Consider the following 22,407-nt stretch of genomic DNA (forward strand, 5'->3'; position numbering starts at 1 on the left):
CGCAGCAGCCTGCATAGATATTAGATAATATAAGAATCCACGATTTAAGAATTTAAGATATATCTTAAGACTTAAATCGTGTAAGAATCTTATATTATCTATGGCAGCCTGCTGCTGGAGTGAGACGCTAATATTGATAATAATTATCATGCAGTGCCGCCCCTGCCACGACATAACAATTGCTAACGGCTCTGCAGTCCGTCTATTGGCAGCACCGTAACCTTTGTGCGCAGTCCACGCTCCGTCTTCTTTTGTTTCCTGGTCGCGACGAGCCGTCGACCGTCGACCACTCGAGTACTCGACCGAGTGCCGTTCTCCGTCGTTCACCTGTTCGCCGAGCGTTTTGTGTGCTCGTCGTCTCCGCAGTTCGTACGTGTGATAAAACCGACCGAACGCTACGGCCGCACAGCAATTATCACCGCGACGACATCAGCAGTAATCGTCCTAGGTACGATAGGCTATACCTATAACGACGAGTACAACGCTAGTGCTTGGTTAACTCTCGGCGGTGCTGTTTGTTGTTATTGTTGTTGTTGTTGTTGTTATGCCCCACTGCCACGCACAGTTTCGACGCGATTGTCATCTGATCGCCTTCGCCTGACACAAATCCGCCGTGCACGTAAGTGTTGTCTTTCATAGCCAGTGTGATCGTCACACGTTTGACGTTACTTAACTTAGTAATAATACTACTTGCCCATTACTCGACTACTACCAAAAACTGCTAAAACAGTACTCCATATTATTATGCTACTACTGCTAGTTCTACCTTCGTCGAGTCTAAAACAATTATTATATTATATTTCTCTCGACACGAACATTCAACATGTTCCTACGCGCTATGTCACCAGTATACGATAATAACAATGACAACATTGTTGTTGTTTAGTGTTGATCGCGGTACTGTTATCGTGATTCGTGAGCGTGCATTCCGGTATACGGGTAACTGCGCATGTGCCGCCCGTTGGTCCGGTTCGCCTCGTCGACCGATCGAGCGGGTTAAACAATTTAGAAATCAACAATTAGGTATAATACTATAATCGTATAACGTAATGGCAAGTGGCAACGTGATTGCAATTGATACAATAGTGGAAGGGTGAATTGCCAAATCGTGTGATGGATATGACCTTGGGGTTTGGAATTTCAGACGTTTTGTTTTTGGTATTCGCACGTTGTGCTCGTTCTTAATTCATTGTACATTATTTTGTACGCCATCTGCGTTGGAAAGGAGGTAGGGGAACACCACTCTTGGCACGACCGTGTCGGATTTTCTTTCTCGCCGTTTTTCTTTCGGTCATCCGATTTCATAATGACGGGCGGAGAGGAGGCTCGTCGTCCGTTCGTCGACGTCGAAACCTCGAAACGCTGTAGTCGGAAATCGCTCCGAACGAGTCGGCAGTCGCGAGTCCACCGACCGCCACCGTCGGCCGTGTTTTATCACAATCATCTTTTGTTTGGTGTTGCCGTCGCGCAATCGGTCGATGGTGTTACGTACGGTGATGGATGGCAATAAAAACATAATGACACGTTATTTACATTGGTTGTGGTTTTGTACGTAACCTTTGTAGTTTGTACGTACTTCCAATTGCCATTCCATAATGTCGTATTGGTCTGTTCGGCCATTGTGCATTTGTGTGCGCGCACATAATCATAATAATAATAATAATAATATTAAAACGGGCACAATTATTGCTGGTGTTATATACGCGACGTAGATAATAAAATCCTGGTTGTAGATCATCATCGTCATTATTATTACTATTGCGACGCTGATGCCATTACAATATTATAAAAACACTCGATCCTCGTCAGGGCCTCGCACGACCATTAAAAAAAAAGTTTTTTTTGTCTTCCTAATTGTTTTTGTCATTTTCATTTTTCCTAACGACCGTGTGCGGCTTATCGACACCGTGATAACGACCGTTCGCCGAATGAAAATATTAATATTGTTGTCTGCATTTCTGCATTTTTGCGTTTTTATAATATTATGTAATAATATAGGCACTTGTCCATGTTTTTTGCTCACAAGCTCTATTGCGGAGTAGTACAAACTTAAGTTTCAGTTTCTTTTACTCCGACTTGTGTGTTGCAACTGTAGACCTTGATGCTCAGTATAATTTTTACAACAGATCATTTAATGTGTATTAGATAAACGCTGGTTTCGACAGATCTCGTGATCAACGTTCAGTGAAGACCGTTGCGCCTGTCGCAGTGTGTTTTAAAATCGTATTTTCACCATGTTGTCGGTTTTTGTTTATTTTTTAGCTACATGACTACACTGACACTTGAACTTTTATCAACCTCTTAATGTGAACACTTTAAATTAAATTAGGTTTAAAAATAAAGCATTCTTTATATTGTGTTGTTGAGTCACGGTATAGGAATTTTCAAGGTATTTCTGATCAAAGCAGATTTGTCACAAACCCCGGACTCCATGTTTGTATCTGTCGATAGTTCTCTGATAATACTTAATTATTATCCTTTAAAGACAATAAGTCTTTTTATCATTATCTCGTTTAAATTGTCAATACAATCAATAATAAAACATACTCATATAGGTATAAGGTACATACTAATAAATATATTACTACCTTGACAAGTAGGAAGTCTTCAAACTGGATCTTGTTTAGTTCTGAATCTACTCAAGGATTATATAGATATGAACTCAATGAGTAAAAATTGAGTAGAGAAATAAGTAATATAATATTATGAACTATAATACAGTTTATAGTTTATTATATATTTTAGAAACAGACCTTACGTTGCCAAATTGTCTATCACAGAATTATAATATGGACCTAAGTCTACTTTTAAATTGTCTTAATATAATAGATACCTACCATTAAATAATTTTTCTGATATTCTAGGTACTTTTAAGTTCAAATGACAAGAATGTTGAAACTAAAATTACGATTACATAATTCAGAACTTGAGTAACTTACCAATTTGAGACTATAGTATAACAATTTTGAAGTTTGATGTACCTAATCTATAAAAAAAACATAATACTTACATAGGAACCTGCTTAAAAAGGAAATTGTTAGAGCTCTCGTATTATTTTATACAAAATACTTATATTTTATAACTTTAAATGTTTGTTAATTTTATACATAATATGCTTTTTAGTGTTAGGTACTTGGTACCTTGGTACATCATATTTTAACTCATGTATTTTTTAAATTAATTGATTTAAATAGATAAATGTTAGTTCCCTATTGGTACTAATATCTTTCTATACTATTCATCTTCAAATTAATGATTGATTATGTTGTTAACTGACTAATAAGTAATATATAATATTATGTATACTATATAGGATGTATGGGTACATAAGTACCTAATCTATCGAAGTAAATATTTAGTTGATTCAGTCAAAGGTTATCTGATATTGTAATGTACACTAACTAGTACCTACAAAGTAGGTACTGTGTACTTTGATTGAAATCTTAAAGTTTTGATATTAAATATCCTATTGAAATAGAAATTTATGTAGTTTTATTTCACTTACAATTAGTTTAATTTGTAATACCTACTTAAATATTTAATGTAACCTTGGTACTAAGTATTTAAGAGAGGCTTCTTTTGTTTGCATTTTGCATCTATTGCTTGATTATTTTTCAACCTTTTTGGTTTTATTTATTTACTTATATATTTTTATCATTAGTTTTTTTTATTATTATTATTGTATTTATATGTTGATATTCATTTGTTATATAATATGTGTCATTATTTTATTAAATAGCCATCAGGCTATCACCATTAATCAGTGAAAGTATGTGTGCACATTTTTTTTTTAACTCAACACAAAAATTCAGAAACACACAAATCCTGTGGACCCCGTCATTTTAGGTTAGTACGGATCTTATATTATAAATTAATGTTTAAAAAGAAAAAAAAAACGAGTCATCTAGGTTACATAGCATACTAGGTAGGTATACGTAATATGATTAAAATCAATAATTTGCTTACAATTATATTTTTAATAATTAATTTAGGTTCTTGAACTAAAATATTTATTAAATCAAATTCAAATAACTAGATAAATTTATGTGGATTATGTTAGGGTGATATACCAGCTATATTTATTATAGTTCCTAATATTCTCATATGACAATAATCTTACCACCTAATGATTTTAAATTTTTTACATTACCTAAGAAAACCCACATTTTTGTTACAAATATTCTTAAAATTAGCTTTTGCAGTACCCAATCATTTTCTAGTAGGTAATTTGTTATGTCTTTTATTAGAAAAATTGTCTTACGGGATTAACTATATTAGTTGGTTTTTATATTTTTTATCTTTAAATGGTATTTATTAATAAAAACTTAAAATGTAATACCTATGGCTTGTAATTTCAAATTTTGTTAATTATTTAAAAGTTCTTGAAAATATGAAGAAATAAAATATTTATACTTTTTACTAAGGTTCTTAAATACAATTAAGCTCTGTAGGTACTTAACACTAGTTTTTATTTTTGTTTACTACGTATTCTAACCAGTTGCATAATAATATTGTTATGATAATAAAATGTATGTAGGTTATTATAGATATAGATATATTATAATATATAGATTTATGACTTATAACATGTTATATTTTATCACTGTATTTAAAAAGTAATCCAAGTGTTCCTATAATTAGTTTATTTTACAAGTATATTAATCTTTGAGTTACATATTTAATAAAACTCTTTTGGACAAATTATGAATAATAAGTTACAAATCACTGTTTCTGCGCGGAATTTAATGTAACCACTATTAATAATTATTTATCAAATGTAGCTCTTAATCGTGGTATTAAAACTTAATAATGATAATCACTCATCAATTGAGTTTTGTTTTTATTTTATAAAATTAAAATTACCTACTATAATATTATAATACCTATGTAAATTAATAAAAAAAGAAAATAAAGTACCTGCTTAGGTATACAAATATAACCTATTTAATAACCTATCATTAAATAATAACCCAATTTAATTATTATACACTGGATATGTGCCAATCAATTATATAATTTTTTGACTAAGGTACTTAAAAAAATAAATCATTTAAAAAAAAATAATATTTTATATTATGTATAAAAAGATATAAGATGCTTAAATCTATATTTACATTATTGAGTGGTTAATTGGAATTATCCTTGGTATGTTAATAAAACGATTTAGATATTTAAATAATAGTAAATAATATGATAGTTAGGTACCTATCTATTTATTTTCATTTGTAAATAAAATAAAATTAGGAGTCCCTTTTGACTACATTTTTAACTGTGCATTGAATTAGATTTGGGTTTGGTAAATGTAAATTACATGTTTATATTATTTTTTATAATTTTGTGCATGAAAATTTTGGTCACACATACCTAGTTAGATTAAAAGTAAGAAAAAAATCCATGTTTTTGTATTTAATATTTATGCTTGTTGTCTTAAGTTTGATTCGTATACAGTATGCAATTATGGCATACATGTTTTGTTATTTATATTCTTAGATAATATTGTATTATAAATTATTTTCATCCTTAAACACAATTAAAGATATAATATGATATATAAACAAATTTTATACTGGTTATTAAGTTTTAACTATGGTTTAAATTTAACAAATAGAAAACGTTAAGTAAGTAGCTACAAAATTCCCAATTTAATTTTTATTTTTTAACTATAGGGCATATTCTTAACCTTCCAGTGGGCGCATTGTTGCAAATAGTACAGTAATTGTGTACTTATAGATTTTTTTTTACTTAATTCTATTTTTATTTTTTGATGGTCATATTATACTCATAATATATGTATTCCTTTAGAATGTTATTATAATGTTTTGGTTCAATCTTGAAATATTTCACTAGTAATTTTTGTTGAAGTTGTTATTTTATCACACGCAAGTTTTAGTGTGTTACCACAAAATACTACTCGCTTCGTTCTTTGTATCTACCTAATTTATTATTTTATAAACAATAGTTTGTGTGGTTATAATAATAAAAAAAAGTATAATAATTATTCTAAATTGCTTACATAATAATTTAGGTATTGTACATTCGCTTATTATAACATTATGAAAAAATGTTTATTTGAATATATCTATTTTGTGGTATCATTTAAATATTTTAGATCTACCTATATTATTTGTATATTTAACTTTGGATCAAATTCTATACAAATTTAATTAATTTAAATTTTATTTTATTGTGGCCTATAAATAAATTAAGGTTTATGATACAGTCAATGTATTGGTTTTTTGATATTTGTTAAATTCATGTACAATAACTATTACATATTTTTAATGTCGTAGATTTTACAAGGCGTGATGCCGTGACTTCTATTGTTATATAATAAATAGCGCACCTGCTGGCAGGTTTAATTCAATACTTAATTGATATCCATTTTATGTCATTAATTTCCCACATAGAGTACTTTTTGTAGACAAATGTTTGTTGACAAATTGTGTAATATTTTAGGTTAAAATTTAAAACCAGTTTTAGTCTCTTATATAAAGTAATTTCATCTATTATTTGATTGTGATAATCACATCACATTTATTGTATTTTTATAAATACAATCAATGAAACTATTAGAATAATAATATTTATAATATGTATTGTTACAGTTTTGTATGCAGTGTGTATGCTGCTTTTCTACAAACTTTGCACAAAAGAAATGATCACATCGCTTCTTCAAAATGAATGCACGTTCCCACTGCCTTGAGTTAAGCGTTGAAGGTTTTCAAGTTGATGAAGCTGTCTCCTGTCTTTTTCATACTGTACTTCTACATCGATCACTTGGAAAATTTTGTTTTGCCCCTGATGGCAGTCAGTACACTATGGGCACTGTAGGCTTACAAGATGTTGACTGTGATTTCATCGACTTTACTTATATATGTTGTTCATCGCCACATTTAGATCGTAAACTTCGAAATGACATTTCAGAATTTTCTGAATGTCTCAGGCGTGATAATCACACATTTGGACAAATCACATTGGAGTTTTTTCAAAAAAAAAAAGCTAGGTGGCCATTTCAACCAGAGTGTACACCTTGGGAAGTGTGGAACGTGCGCGTTGATTTGTTGAAAATTTGTAATGAAACTAATAGACAAATATCCAAGGAAAAAATAAGTGATTCTTTGAGTGAAAAAATAATTTATATAGCAGAAATAATGAACAGGCATGAGTATTTGCCAAGTATACCACCACAGTCTGAATTGGATTTAGTGTTTGACACATCATTTGCTGATATTCAACCATACTTATTTAAGACAAATTATCTAACTAGTGGCGCAAGTAGTCCATCAGTCGGATCAGCTGTTCAAAAACTTATACGAGATACATTGTCATTATCGTAACCATGATTTATATTATATTCATTATTTTTCTGTACCTACCAATCACCTATTAGTGGTAACTTAAAATTAGTACAAAGTAGAGTTTATACATAATGTTAGAATTGTGACATTTAATATTATTAATGAGTTGATGTTTACTTTGGCTTTTATTATTTTAATTTTCATGAATAATTTTTATTGTTTTAATAAATAAAAATGTATTTAAATTACACAAATGAAGCTTAAAAGAAAGAAAATCATTAATAGGTGTTTTATTTACAATTCTTTCTTATTATAGAAGTACCTTCTGCAAATTTGTTTTTCTTTTGTTAATAATAACAATGTACCACAATATATATTTTTTTAAATTTATGTTATTCAATTAAGTTTTGCCTTCTGTAACTTTCATAATATCCACTTCTTTTCAATATAACGCACTAAAAATTCTAATTTATCCACTAACTGACATTTAAATGTTATGACCAAGACTGCGATTTAATTTAATTTTAATACTATATATTGGTAGTCAACACAAAATATATTAGTGGTTGTCTATCAATGGGTAATATTTCAGTAATTTTTTTGGACAGCTACGTTTAATTTTATTCCATGTGTACATTTTTTCTTGTTGTTTATTTGTTTTGTTGTCCATAAAATTTAACTGAGTGTCAATTGTTTATTTTATTTTTATGTTGCATTAACTGACAATTATCAGCAATAATTGAATGTGCTTTTTCATAATAAAATTGTAATATGAAAAAGTATTTCAAAATATAATTGTGTGAATACTTCATTTTTTTTTTATGGAAATCGGTCATTTTATATAGAAATACCTAATTATATAATTTATAAGTTTCCATTTTACTTAAATAGATGTATATATTTTTTAATTGGTGATAAATTTTATTACATTTACTGTTTTTTTATTATTATTATCATGATTATTAATATTAATTTTACTGTTAAAATTAGGTTTACCAACAATTCAAAAATAATTTTAGATATTTATATACATTTGGTATATTAATTATATTTTTTTTTCATAAATGATCAATTTGTTTAATTTGTATGCTATGAAATTTCATTGTAAATAAAAAAAATAATTATATGTACCTACATTTATTTTATTTTGTTGTAGAAACTTGAACTACTGTATTATAATTTTCATACTGATTTTGATGTTTAATAAAAAAAAACAAAATAGTAACAATAATTATTGTACCTATTTTATTTATTGTATAAATAGGTTATTTTCTATATATTATTGCAGTTGATTGAAATTTATATTTATAAAAAAAAAAAATTGTTAGTATAATGATATACAACAGATTTAAAATAAAAACTACCAAATTTGTACTTTGTAGATAATTTTTTTAAATCTAAAATACTACAGACTTTTAGGATGGACCCCAGAGTGTAGTCTGTATATATGATAAATGTAGTTAGAAAATGATGGTTATTATAACACTTTATTTTAAACTGAAAGATTGGTTTGAATCAATTAATAAAAATTATCAAGTCTTGCAAATTTTAATTAGGTAACACATTGGTTACATGAATTGATGATAGGTCTTATGTTAGATAACTGTATGATATTATTGTCTACCGATTGTCTACCTAACTTTTGAAATTATTTCCGTTAAGGGGATTTCAGCGCAATATGACGTGTTTTCTTTCTCTAACCGATACACAACATAAATAAAATACTTTCACCTAAAATCGTTTTTTATAAGTTTTTAATAATCTTAGAATAAAACCATCTATTACAATTATAGAGGATATTATTGAGGGTTTGTCATATCAGTTTTTATATTTTATTAAAACTTGACTTTATAGACTCCAAATATAAAAAAAAATTGTTATGTTGAAATAGAAAAAAAAATTAATTGTTTTGAGACATTATTTAGACGATTCGATTTGTCGTACACTCAACAATATTATTCTCTATCATTTTAATGGGTGATTTTACTCTTAAGATTTTAGATTACTCACTTAGATTACTCAACTTAGATTACTCAAAAACAAAAATAATGATTCTGCGTTTATGCATTTTGTACTATTTTCATTTCCTACTTGTCCCGTGTTCAGTGGACCGTGAAATTGTCATAGACGAAATGTGTATACTAGGTTATATTAGGCGTGTGTTTTATATTGAACGATTAGATCTAAATGATGGAATAAAATAATAATACAATCCATCTGTGCGTCTACCGCGTCCATCGGTGGTTTGTTTCGACGGCTATTTTAAATTTATTTCCATGCTACGTTTATTAGATAAGTACCTAACAATATTATAACTATAGTAAAGTATTATACATTTTGGGCGTTTGAATTTATATTACTGCGATGCCACGTGCTTACTTATTACCTATCATTAATAAACAATAAAAACGATACTGCGTCTTATTAATTGCCAATCGCATCGAACATGATATTGTTATTTGTTGTTTTGATTTTTACCGATTTGTTTCTTTCCGATTTTACAGAATATTCTTACGCATGTGATGTCCAATAATGAGTTCGCCGAGAAGTAAGCCAATCGCATACCGTTCATACTCGACCAAAACACAGTCAACAAAAGGTAATTGAATTACGCCAACTCGTTTGCCGTAATTTTAAAAATTCAAACATTAAAATGTATTATACAATTGTGTAATCGTTTTGCAATAATTATTTATAGATAATATGTTAAGTTAATATTTTTCTACTACGTTAAACCGATGGTTAATGCGTTACATTATTATCTGCAGTTGACTTGACTTGACCCTCAGTGCGTTAAACAATTTTGTTAATTACGATATATTTATGCACTTATGTAATTATTTTTAACTAGCTATTTGAAAATTAAACATCGAAATGATAAAAAATTGATCACTAGAAAAAATAAATAAATTACCTACAAACCATAAAAACTTTTGGTTGATATTGAAAATTATGGTGATTTGATATTTTTCAATTTTCGATCTGTTTTATTTTATTCGTGGCCAAATTATTTATTTATTAATATTGGCAGTCTTGTAAACGATAATTTTCAAAAGTAATTTTAAATACTAGTTATATAATATAAACAGTCCTGTAAAGAATACTTTTAAAAAGTACTTGAGTAAATACTCAAACACATTTTTTTTTAAGTATTTAAGATACTATGCAAATACTTTTGGTTTTTAAAGTGGGTTTCTAATTATAGTAATATAAACACATAGGTAGTAGGTAATCTAATAGTTATCTAATAGTTTTAAAGGGAATATTGGTATTCAATATTCAATAACTTTTTTTAGAAATCTGGTTTTCACAAACCTTTGGGCTTCGGCTAACACAGAAATACAGAATATTAAATAAAACTATTATTCTATTATTGTAGTTGACAATAATATTTTTCCATCCAATTATTTCGAATAAAAATAAAATGTTCGAAATAAAAAACTTTTTTTTAAAATTTAAAAATAAATACTACAATATAATAATATGAATATTCTGTCAAAAGAATATACAGCTATTCATTTTTTATTTAAAACGAAAAAACAAAATCTATTTTGTCGAAAACTAGCTCTACGTAAAAATACCCGTTTTCCTTAATTTTTCTTTGTTTTTCCGCGAATTTTGAAAAGTTACGGCAATTTTTTCAAATTTGATAACAGAAAGAATGATAACATAATAAATAGAGTCAGGATGTTGATGACCTAAAAAACACACAAAAATGCACTATAAAAAATGCAAAAAAGCCCTAAAAAAGTGCAAAAATGCCCTAAAAACTTCAAAAAATGACATAAAAATTATCTAAAGTACTAATTAAGTAAGTGAAAAAACTTATTTATAAATAATAATTTTTATTAGAGTAATGGGTATAATAATGGGTGTGATAGTAACAAAAACCCCACAATAATATTAAAATTATTATTTACTAATAGTCCAAATCCAAAGTTAGATTTTAAACAAATTAAATTTGTTTCCAAACTTGGGTGTAACATTTGCCCTAAAATCTATAATTTGTGAAAAATGCCCCACACTGTATAAAAAGTACAAAAAGTGCCCTAAAAGAAAAATGACCTAAAAATATTGAAAAATGACGTTAAAAAACAAAAAAAAATGCATTTATAGCTAAAAATGAAAAAAATGCAAAATAAAATTAGAATATTCTGCATCAAGGGAGCATGAAAATAATTTTTAGCTAAGATAGCATTGTACAGAATAAAAGAAAAAAAAATGCAAAAGTCATCAACATCCTAACTCTAATAATAAGTATCTAGGTAATACTAACCTACCTAATACTTCTCAAGAATAAAAGACTCGCGAAATAGTAGTAAATGCCTCTTTTTAATATTGATATACCTATTACTAGCTAATCTTGCTTCGCCCATGTGCAGTTTTTGTTTTTGCGGCAAATCCTAGTATATTATACGCCATATAGGTACACCTATTTGAAGGTTTGAGACGTTTGAGTGCATCTCAGTTTTAGTGTACCTACCTACTTAGTTTTGTGAATTAATTCGACCTAGACGGGTGACCGTAAGTCGAGTTATTCACACTAATAGGCTAATCCAAAATATATCTACTAAATGACAAATGTGTATAAGATTAATTTATTAATAAATTCTATTTTCTAACAAGGTGAATCAACATTGACCATTTTACGACCCCTGATATAGATGTTAGCCAATAGGTAACAAAACTAAATAATTCGGGGGGGGGGAAGGGATTCTCATTTGTAAAAACAAATGTGTATCTCCACAGAACGCTCCTTAAGTGGTAAAAAAATTTCGTGTATTCAAAACTATGGTCTTCAAGTGTATTTAAAAATTCCAAGAATCATAATTTGAGTATGTATATGCATAATTTAAGCATATAAATAGGGATGAACTTGCTTAAAATATCTCCTTGTATATACTGATAATACCTACCCTACCTATCGGGCATAACATTTCTTTATTAATTGTTAGTATTACCCATTAAGACTCACACTATTTATTTATTTTATTAATTCAAACGGGATGAACCCAATTTTTATGGTTATTATCTTAATTTTAAAAAATAAATAAAAAAAATAATAATAATTTGATAACAATCAAAAGAATGAAAATTAAATAAATCTACCCGGACGTCATTAGCTACTTTCATTAATCTATTAATAGGTGAACCAAGTGCATAATCTGTTCTTTGGAATAGACTGTAAAATGTTTTTGCAGATCTAGTTCATAATGAGGAACATTAAAATTTAAGCATCTGAGTTATTCAGGACAGTTTAAATAACCATTTACTATTTTATATAGAAACTTCAAATCGATGATTTGTCTCCTTTCAGCTAGACTGGTTATATTTAATTAAATTAAAAACAGTGTATATTTTGAGTGTGGTTGTCAAAGGATATTACATGTGTAAGAAATAAATTGTTGAAATTGATTATTAATAGCTTCAAGGCTTTGTATATATATTAACAACACTAGAGGGTGACCATATGACTGAATTGTAGAACGCAACAAAGAAGATTAGAGAATATTTAAGGCATTGGAATTAGTAAAATCTTTACAAGTCCTAGTTATGAATCCTAGAGTAGTAGATGTTTTTTTTGTAATGTTTAAATAATGCTTGTTGAATGAAAGTGTTTAGCCAAAAGTAACGCTCAAATAGCAAATTTCAAAAAAGTGCTGAAATACAATATTATCTATGGTATAATCATTTATAATTAGAGGCGAGACCTAGTAAAAGAGATTACTTTGCACTTGTAAATATTTAACAGTAATTCATTTTTACTACACCAAACAGATAGTGTAGTTAAATCATTTCGAAGGAGAATTATTTTTTAGAATAAGGAAAATGCAAATCATTTATGAATAATAAAAATCAGAAAGGGGCTAGGTATTATATATTATATTAAGGGGATAAAAAGTGGGTAGGTACTGAAACATATGCTGCGCATCATGGTTTTTTCTAAAATATGCTCACCACGTCACTAGCCGTAACCGTGTCCACTTTTTTTTTTAAATTGATTATTTCACAAATAATATTTTTCCTTTTTAATCATTTAATATCAGTTATATGCTGTGTTATATACTTCATTATTAACAAAAACATTTTTATTTTAGTGTTGAGTGGTGAATATAGCGGTAGTGAGAGTGAATCATTTGATGACACCAACGATGGACGCAGAACGGCAATTAGACAAGAACCACAGGGACAAGAAACACATAAAGACTTCAGCATATCATCACCTTCCGCTTATGATACGCTAATTATTCATAATGATGATGGGTCTAGGTTCAGTTCTGGCATACCTAAATATCGTTATGGAAATAGAGAAGAAATAAAAAGTCAAGGACATAAAAATGGTGGACGACAGATCGTTGACATGGGTGTTAGGGAAATAACCAATATACCAGATGATTATCTCAGTCAATCTCATGTATGATTTATTGTATATCATAATGATTTATTAAAATAGATTATATTCAAGTATTTATGTTTTAGGTCTTAAAACACCTTGCTAAAGAAGTTAAGGTGGATCCATCGAAACGCGACACTAACTTGTCTCGATGGCATGATACTGATAAGAATATGTGGTTACCAGAGTATCGACCAGTTCCTATTAGAAATCTGGTTAAATCAAAGTCTCAACCAAATTTGGGTACCGGTTTGTTAAAAATTGAACGTTCTGATACGGATCCCATGAGACATACACTAGGAAATACTAGGTACTACTGAATACTGATACATTTAAAATTAAAATTAATATAATATCAATTCTATATCTTATATGGTTTTAGAAAAGATCAAAAAATGTTGTCCATAGTGGACTGTTTGATGATGGAAAACAAAAGTCTGAAAATAGAACTGGAATCGTGCCATCAAAAAGTTGCCAAATCGTACAGGGTGAACATTATTTACTTGTTTATATTTAATTACTCACGTGTTTGTAATGTTATGATGACTAAATGGACCTAAAATTGATCAATTGGTTCTCAACATTTTTATATTTATTTTAAAAACATTTTTATTTTGAAAATATATTTATTAGCTTGAACAAGAAGTTTCCAAGGTGTATCGTTCTCATCAAGAACTTGTAGAATCAAGTGAACGGCGTGAAAGACTTGAACGAACAGCTCGATTAAAACTTCAAGCAGAAGTTAGGCGTTTACAAGAAGCAAACCGTTCTATAATACGTGATCAATCATTGTCTTCCTCAAACATAGTAGATAGTAATCAAATGGTAAAACGTGAGAACATGATAGCTCAATTGATAACCCAGAGTATGTCATTTAATATTTTTATACAATAAATATTTAATTATTATTTATTTTTAGATAAAGACTTGTTAGCAGCTAAAGATCGCCAAGAAATTGAATTAGCTGCTCAACGTGCTACACTTGAAGAGCAACGCACTCATATTGATATTTTAGATACTGCATTAACTAATGCTCAGTCTAATGTTGTTCGCCTAGAAGAAGAATGTCGTAAGAAGCAAGTTCATGTGGAAAGAGTTGCCCAGCTTCAAAGAGCATTGTCTTCTCTTCAATTGGCTAGCGACCGTCGTGAGCAGACTGAGCGTAAACTTCGACTTCAGCTGGAGCGAGAACTGCGGAATGAACGTGCACGCAATAATAACGCTTCTCAAGATGGTTCAGCTGGTGAGTTAAAATGATTGATTTATTCTTATATAAATAGTATATATTATTATGAATAATGATACAAATTATATTAAATAATTTTAGAAAATGAACCAGGTGAAAGCTTACCTGAATTAAAGCGTATGCTACGGGAAAAAGATGAAAAAATAATGCGACTAGAAGGTGAAGTTGCAAAATGGGAACAACGATATCTAGAAGAAAGTGAATTACGTCAAGCTGCTATAGATGCAGCCAGTGTACCAAAGTAAGTGATTTACCTCTAAACTCTACTTTTATATTACTTAATAAAATAAACTATTTTAGGGATGCAAAAATAGCGGCATTGGAAAAGACAGGTCAAGAAAGTGAAAAACTAATTGCAGAAGCACGATCAGATAAGTTAAAACAAATGGAAGAAGTTCATGCAGCACAAAAAAAAGTCAGCGAATTGGAATCGCGGTATTTAAATTTAAAATTTTACAATTATTGTATATTATATTTTAATATTTATTGAATTTTTGTTGTATTAATAATTTATTTCAGAATGAAAGAGTTGGAATCTAGATTGGCAGAACGTGATGCAATGATTAGAGTGTTGCAAAAGAAACATAGTTTTGAAAAGGATGTGTCCGGGTCATATCCAAGTATATGTCTCAGTCATCATACTCCACATTCAAGTCTTAATACTACAGACCTAACTTCTGATGACCTCGGTAAATACTAAATATATATATTATAGCTTAAAATAATGACTGATAACTTATGGACAATATTGTGTACATTATTATTGTAATTTGTTTCTCAATTATTTTTGGTCATTGATCTTCACACTGTGCTATATTCTTATTAAATATATTAAAAATGTATTATAATTATTAATTTTAATTTAGTACTTACGTACTACCTGCTTTGTTTGAAAATGTGCTGGAAATTTGATCATGACACATCACATATGACATATAGCATAAAATCTGGATTGCCAGTTTTTTAAATTTAAATGTATCATCATTAATTATAAGTACTATAGATCGCTCACTGGCCCGTATTTATGCGACTCGAAATATTGACGAAAAATGGATGTGGCCTTTAAGAAACTAATGGGCGACGACAGCGCTTCTTAACGGCCACATCAATTTTTTGTCAATATTTCGCGTCACGTAAATAAGGGGCAGTGAGCAATCTATAGTATTTTTAATTAATTTTTGACTGTAACAGATATTGTATATGCCCTATAGAATACAAGATAGTATAAACTTGGCCACTAGAAGATTTTTATAATTAAAATAGTATCATTATTGATTATAGAATAATTTATCATGTTTGCAGTTTTCTTAATTGACATAACACAAACTTATCTTAAATAACTATTTAATTTATTACTTTTTGTCTTAACATATAATATATATTTTTTTAAGTGGTCCACCATTTGATTGGTTATTGTTTTTGAAGCGAATAACTAAAATTGTAAATCTACACTTTCTTGAAACAATTTTACTGAATCTTGTTCATTTTTGGGCAACAATCACAAATCCATATTAGTTAATTAAATTAACAAAATTTGAATAAAAATTAATAGAACTTTCAAGTATGAGTATAAAGTTAGTGAATAAACAGTATGGAGGTAGATAAAAGTAAATATAAAAATATAAAATATAAAAAAAATATTGAATATTTGATTCTGTATATTCTAAGTTACTATTCTACAGGTATCTTTCATATATTGTGTCAAAATATCAAATTATTTAAAAATAAGTATCATCAGCTGATAGGATTTTACTGCAACAGATAAAAAACTGGTAGTCCAGATAATACTTATATGGCATAACCTGGCAGTCTGCTTAATTTTTGTGCAGATGATTAGGAAGTATGTAAGTACTAAATATTGTGCACTTCATTTATTTTAAATATAAGTCTTTCTTAAATATTATTTATCAAGTCCTGTTTCTTTTAAGTTGAAGATGGTCTGATGGCTTTTTAAAATATGGCGTTGTAACTTGTAAGTGTGCTGTATAGTGGGTTGTTCATATTTTATATTATATGTATATATAATAGTATATAATATATATATATATATATATATATAAAAGTAAATGTTTTCTTATCTATGTACTGTAAATTACATATGCCTGTTAAACAGTGTTGTTTTATTTGGTTAGTTAAAAGTACCTAAATAAATGGAAAATGGTAATTTATAGTATTTACCTTTATTGTCTTAAGTCTTTGTTGATTCTATCCATGACATTATGGAACTCATGTTCATAATCCAGCCAATATCTTCCAATTTAGTTTGGGACAAAATAATATACAGTGGAACCTCGATTATCCGGGATAATGATGGGGAGGGGTCACACGGATAAATGAAAATCACGGTTAATCGAGACTTTTTATAATTAGAAATACATAGGTACAATTTTATAATAATGAAATTTTAAACATTTTGATTCAATTATAATTAGAAATATACATAAGAAGACGTATACACACAATAATATACATACATACATCCATAATATTGCAGTATACAACAAGTTATTAGCGCTTAAAATATGAAGTTATCAGTCTTTGTTTTTTTTGGTTTGAAATAATTTTCCTTACTTCACTTCTAATATAATAATAATCGATGTACAATATTGCTTATCTTCATATTATTATCGTCAAAAATGTCATTAATACAATTGTCGATATCGAGTATTATGTAGTATAAAATGTTCGATTATAACTACATATATATCTACAGTCCATACTTATTTTTAAATTTTTGGAAGAGTGAGCCCGGATAATCGAGGTTCTACTGTATATGAATAAGCTATAAAATAAAAAAAGTTTAGAAATATAATCATAATTTGTTATCAATTGGTTTTATGTTTTTTTTATTCATCAAGATTTAATTTATTCCTTAGGTTTTGGCTCAAACAATTCATATACAAGTAGTGTGGACAGTACTTATCATCACCACCATGGTAATAAGTATTCATCTACAAATCAGAGTTTTGACCATAAATCATTAGATGACCAACTAAAAGAATTGGACTCACAGCTATTGAACAAGGTAAACAACACTGTTGCAGAATCATCTTACACTGATTCAGTTTCTGATGTTATCTATTTGTTTTGATTGTTGAACACTGTCTTGTTTGTCTTAATATATAACAAACGTTTTTCGTTTTGTCTATTTAGTTTGTACTCACTCTACTATATTTGTATCTGTGTGGGTGTTAATTTTATAAATTACCAGGATTTAAATGCTGTTAATTGGCATAGCCTGAAAGGTAACGTAACTAACACGTTCTCCCCTACTTGAGAGTTTGATTTTCAACTGAATTGTATGCATATATTTGAAAAAAGTGTAACCTAAAACAAAACAAAATTATTAATTCTTTGTGTGATGAAAAATATAAAATTATGTATAATTTCTAATTTTTAAAGTATCTTAATGTGTTTGAACATTTTTAATTTTTTTGAAGTTTTAACGTTTTATTGAGTGAATTAATCAGGCATGAGCTTTATTTCATTTGAATTTCGGTTTGATTAAACAAAATAAAAATTTGCAAGAGAATTGGACGTTTACTGGGTGCCTGGATGGGGGGACGTGTTTGTTTTTGTTTTCAGAGAGGTCTTTGCTGTTTTCCAGGCTTCTCTCATACGGGCTCTTTGTCGCGAAAAGCAAAAACACCCCAACCACTACTGGAGGGTGTAACTGGAAATTTCCTTGGTCACCGGGCTGATGACATCATGCTTTTGGAGAAACAAGGTTTGTGTTCACAAGCACAACGCCAAACACAAGAAAGCCGCTGTGGAAGTTTACCTCCTAGTTCACTTCCTCGGCCAAAACGACACAGGAAATCTAGCAGCAAAGTCGGAGAGTATGGTCGACTCAGTGATTCGGACGTCAAGTCTAAAGATGTTAAAAAGTTAGGTGAATACAGTCATTTCAATGATAGCCGTAAGAATTCCTTGAATTCCCTGGATACGTCTAGTGATGCTAGCACAGCTCCAAATACACCTACTGAATGTCCCTCTTCTGTTAAATTTGAACCATTAGAACGATCACTCAGGCAATCACCTTTACCACCAGATGGACGTTATCGTAGATCTAGCCGTGAATCAGATGTAATTACCTCTAGAGAATCATCTTGGACTGGGCCTAGGGAGTCTTCATCTAGAAATAGCGTCAACCGAGAATCAAGATCTAGTATTTCCAGAGAATCTCCAACTAGGGCAATAATGGTTGGACCTAGAGATTCGCCAGGAAAGAGTATACTTGATCCGCCCAGAGTAATGGCTAGAGAATCTCCAGGCCGTTCGTTTTACAAAGATACACAACGAAGCTTTATCCCACCACCTAGAAAAATTGATTTTGGAAATTTGAGCACACCGGATTCGAGTAAGATATCAAACATTGAATCCAAATTGAGAATATTCTCTCCGGGGGGGGTTCAAGGAAGAAGAGGATCATTGCAAAGAGATGGGATTTACAAGGGAGACTCAAACAATAAGAATGGTGTTCGGTCACTGCCTACTCCAAACAAATATAGAATTCAGTTTTAATTTAATGTGCTATTAAAGTTAAACAATAGATTATTAAAATATTAAATTATTTTTAATATGTTCTTGGCGAATTCCGATCTAACACTACTTATATTATATAAAACCTAGTCATGTTGCTTGTCAGTAAAATAGCTGCAGTCTTTTGGCGTTACAAGTTTAACGTACATTGAAAATGATCTGCTGTATTTTGCTCTATTTACAGTATATTTAATATGTTACGCACATTAAACAATGAAAAATAAATTGTATTTTTTTTTAGTTTAATCTAATAATAATTCAACAAATTATTAAACCAACAAAATGTGTAACCAAAATCTTTAATCTAGTCCTGCTTATTATTTTATTAAATTAATAAAATTATAACTGTTTAGTTTGACTATATTTTTGAATTCTCAATTTTCCTAAAAACTTGCTTTATGTTGTTCATGACCCTCATCTTATGAAATTGTTTTATATCTTATTTTATATTCTACTTAAAATTTGATGTACAATAATAGAAATTATAGTGGTAGTATATAGTAGGTAATACTGTTATAGGAACCTATATTGTCTTCATATGTCATGAGTAAGGCTGAGAAGTTATGGAAATTGCATATTTTTGTCCACGTCTTCTATTTATAGATAGGTGAGCTAAAAATCTGTTCCATAACATAGTGAGTTCATATGTGTTATTTTTTTTTTTTTTGTATATTTTGGTAATTTTTTTAAAAATAGTCTAATAATGACTTTTTTGTGCATATAAATGCATTTTTAGTAAATTTTTCTTTTTTTAATAGAATCTATTACATAAAACAATTCATTTAGATTTTGGAAATATTTAGATGTTCAATGCAACATAATATTTACTTTATTTATATTATATATTATACTAATATAGGTACTATATTACTTTATTCTCTACTAGAATGTAAATTTTTTTATACTAATTTGTTGGCATATTTTATTTTTTTTGTTCATTTATTGTCAATTTTACCTCCTATAACTTTTCATCCTTAGTCATAAGGTAGTTTATATTTTTACTATTTTTTGAACTATAGGTATACAATCTTATAAGTACTTATCTACTTTAGTTTTTACAATATTATGTCAAATTATAGTACCAACTTAATGCCTTTAAATTATAGTTTTACCTATAACTAAGAATATTTTTCAGAGCATTAATGATAGGTATCTGCATTGCTAATGACAATTATTTGTGTTTCAAAATAACTTTTCTTTTTTTTAAGAAATGTATTTTAAATTTGTATAAAACATAAAGTCCAAAAATATATAACTATATTGATGGAATAGTGCCTGTAAAAACATTATGCATGAATACCTGACAAAATTATGAAGTGAAAACCAAATCATGATTTTATCATACATCTTATTAGGACCATTTATTACATTATTATGTGAGTTAAATACCTAATTTTTAAATGTCTGTTAGAAATCAACTCAGGCGTGGATCCAATTATCCAAAGAGGGAGGGTCGCAAGACCCCCTCAAACAAATCCTTAAAAATAGGTTTGTATTAACTATTATGTATATGATATTATATTGGATCCAATTTATTCTTTTATATATTCCTAGAGACCCAGTGGCCCACTACCTTTTGTTGCTTGTACGTATTATGTTACAATTCAAGCAGCTTATTCCTAAATACTAAGTAAAAGACAATCCCCCTCACTGTCTCACCGTAAATACGTCACTGCATCAAAATATCTACCAACTGTTGATACTATGTTTACCAGATAAGGATAAAACGTGGGTAATATTTAACATATTTACATATAATATTTGTATTAGTTAATTTAGAAGACGAAAACCCTGTTTCTCAATAGGTAGGTAAAATACTCATTATAGTTGTAATATGTTTAAGTCTTCTACGGGCTCTAGTGCTCTACGGAACATTGGGCCTAATTCTCTAATAACTTTTCCAAATACCTCGTCAATGCATTCAATTTTAATACCGGATATTTGGATCGTAATTTGAGAATAATCACTGCAGTGATTATTCTCAAATTACATCATGATGTTTTGTCACCCGTTAATTCATGTTTCACTGTACAAGAAAAATTCCATTAGATAACCACTTTGAATATGACAAATGTTGGTATCAAACGAATAACTATATGAATACGAAAATACAATGGTGGTATTGAGGTTGATAAACTTTTGAACGAGCATTCAAACCTTTTCTGGCTGTAATACCCTCAAAAATCAAGATATTCGAAATTGGTAACAATAAAAAAAAATAATAGTATTTTTATAAATATTGACGATATTATTAGTTATTACTGATAGATACTGATACATACGGTTTAGGATAACTTAAACCGTGCTGATAGGCAAGTTACTAACGCAGTTTATGTTCAGACTAATATTAAAAAAAAAACAGAGTAAAATCGATTATTCTAAAGGAACGTAAAACTTGCTATATTTTGCGTTAGTAAGAGGGAGACAACACATGAGGGACGACGTCTAATTAAAACATTGGTAGGTACTCACAAATATAAATATTTTTTTATAATAAACAATTTAAAATGACACGCGAACACTGAGTTTAAACCTTTAGTTTTCGCCCTCACTTCCTACAAATGATTAGGGATACATTATCATATTATTGTGTTATTTTACATTATAATATCTATAATATATAAATATTAATACTTATATACATACAACGTACTACGTATAATTACAACAGCTTTCTTAAGTTGTATTAAAAAATGTAATGAAGTGGAACATTTTCCATTTTCTCTAAATGGGAATTGTAGTATTTCCACATAGGTTTGAAAAAGTAGAAAAACATTTATAAATTTCTAACAAAACTTAATTTGCAAATTTTTGGGATTTTGAATAATGTTGTCAAATTTGAACTTTAAATCCATATAAAAAATAATCGTGCCTGATAATATTATGAACTCCTATTAAAAAATCTTATGAGGACCCTTAAATTGTTA

The 22,407-nt window shown here is 28.8% G+C and overlaps 1 protein-coding gene across 4 annotated transcripts; it reads left to right on the top strand.

The window, feature by feature from the left end:
- Nucleotides 1–246: 246 nt before the first annotated feature.
- Nucleotides 247–19,841, top strand: LOC100164875 (autophagy-related protein 101). 4 transcript variants are annotated; one of them, XM_008189220.3, is made up of 12 exons: nucleotides 255–619; nucleotides 9,803–9,897; nucleotides 13,397–13,713; nucleotides 13,779–14,002; nucleotides 14,075–14,180; nucleotides 14,326–14,557; nucleotides 14,612–14,935; nucleotides 15,020–15,179; nucleotides 15,239–15,373; nucleotides 15,458–15,627; nucleotides 17,815–17,963; nucleotides 18,524–19,841. In XM_008189220.3, the coding sequence occupies exons 2-12, from the start codon at nucleotides 9,831–9,833 to the stop codon at nucleotides 19,460–19,462; spliced, it is 2,823 nt and encodes a 940-aa protein (XP_008187442.1). In that variant the 5' UTR covers nucleotides 255–619; nucleotides 9,803–9,830; the 3' UTR covers nucleotides 19,463–19,841. The 4 variants fall into 4 exon arrangements, with proteins under 4 accessions (XP_016663450.1, XP_008187442.1, XP_001948411.2 ...); XM_001948376.5 differs by having other exon boundaries at nucleotides 258–619; nucleotides 18,546–18,679; XM_016807961.2 differs by lacking the exons at nucleotides 9,803–9,897; nucleotides 13,397–13,713; nucleotides 13,779–14,002; ... (6 more) ...; nucleotides 17,815–17,963; nucleotides 18,524–19,841 and adding an exon at nucleotides 6,606–7,390 and having other exon boundaries at nucleotides 247–619.
- The last annotated feature ends 2,566 nt before the right edge of the window (nucleotides 19,842–22,407 follow it).

The sequence above is a fragment of the Acyrthosiphon pisum genome, chromosome A1 (assembly GCF_005508785.2).
Source record: "Acyrthosiphon pisum isolate AL4f chromosome A1, pea_aphid_22Mar2018_4r6ur, whole genome shotgun sequence".
Lineage (NCBI taxonomy): Eukaryota > Metazoa > Arthropoda > Insecta > Hemiptera > Aphididae > Acyrthosiphon > Acyrthosiphon pisum.

Bases quoted from the DNA above. Each gene is read 5' to 3' on its own strand.
- LOC100164875 (XM_008189220.3), top strand. From the start codon at position 9,831: ATGAGTTCGCCGAGAAGTAAGCCAATCGCATACCGTTCATACTCGACC. The intron at 14,558-14,611 runs GTATGTCATTTA...ATTTATTTTTAG, and splicing joins AGCTCAATTGATAACCCAGA to ATAAAGACTTGTTAGCAGCT. The intron at 17,964-18,523 runs GTAAACAACACT...TTTTGTTTTCAG, and splicing joins ACTCACAGCTATTGAACAAG to AGAGGTCTTTGCTGTTTTCC.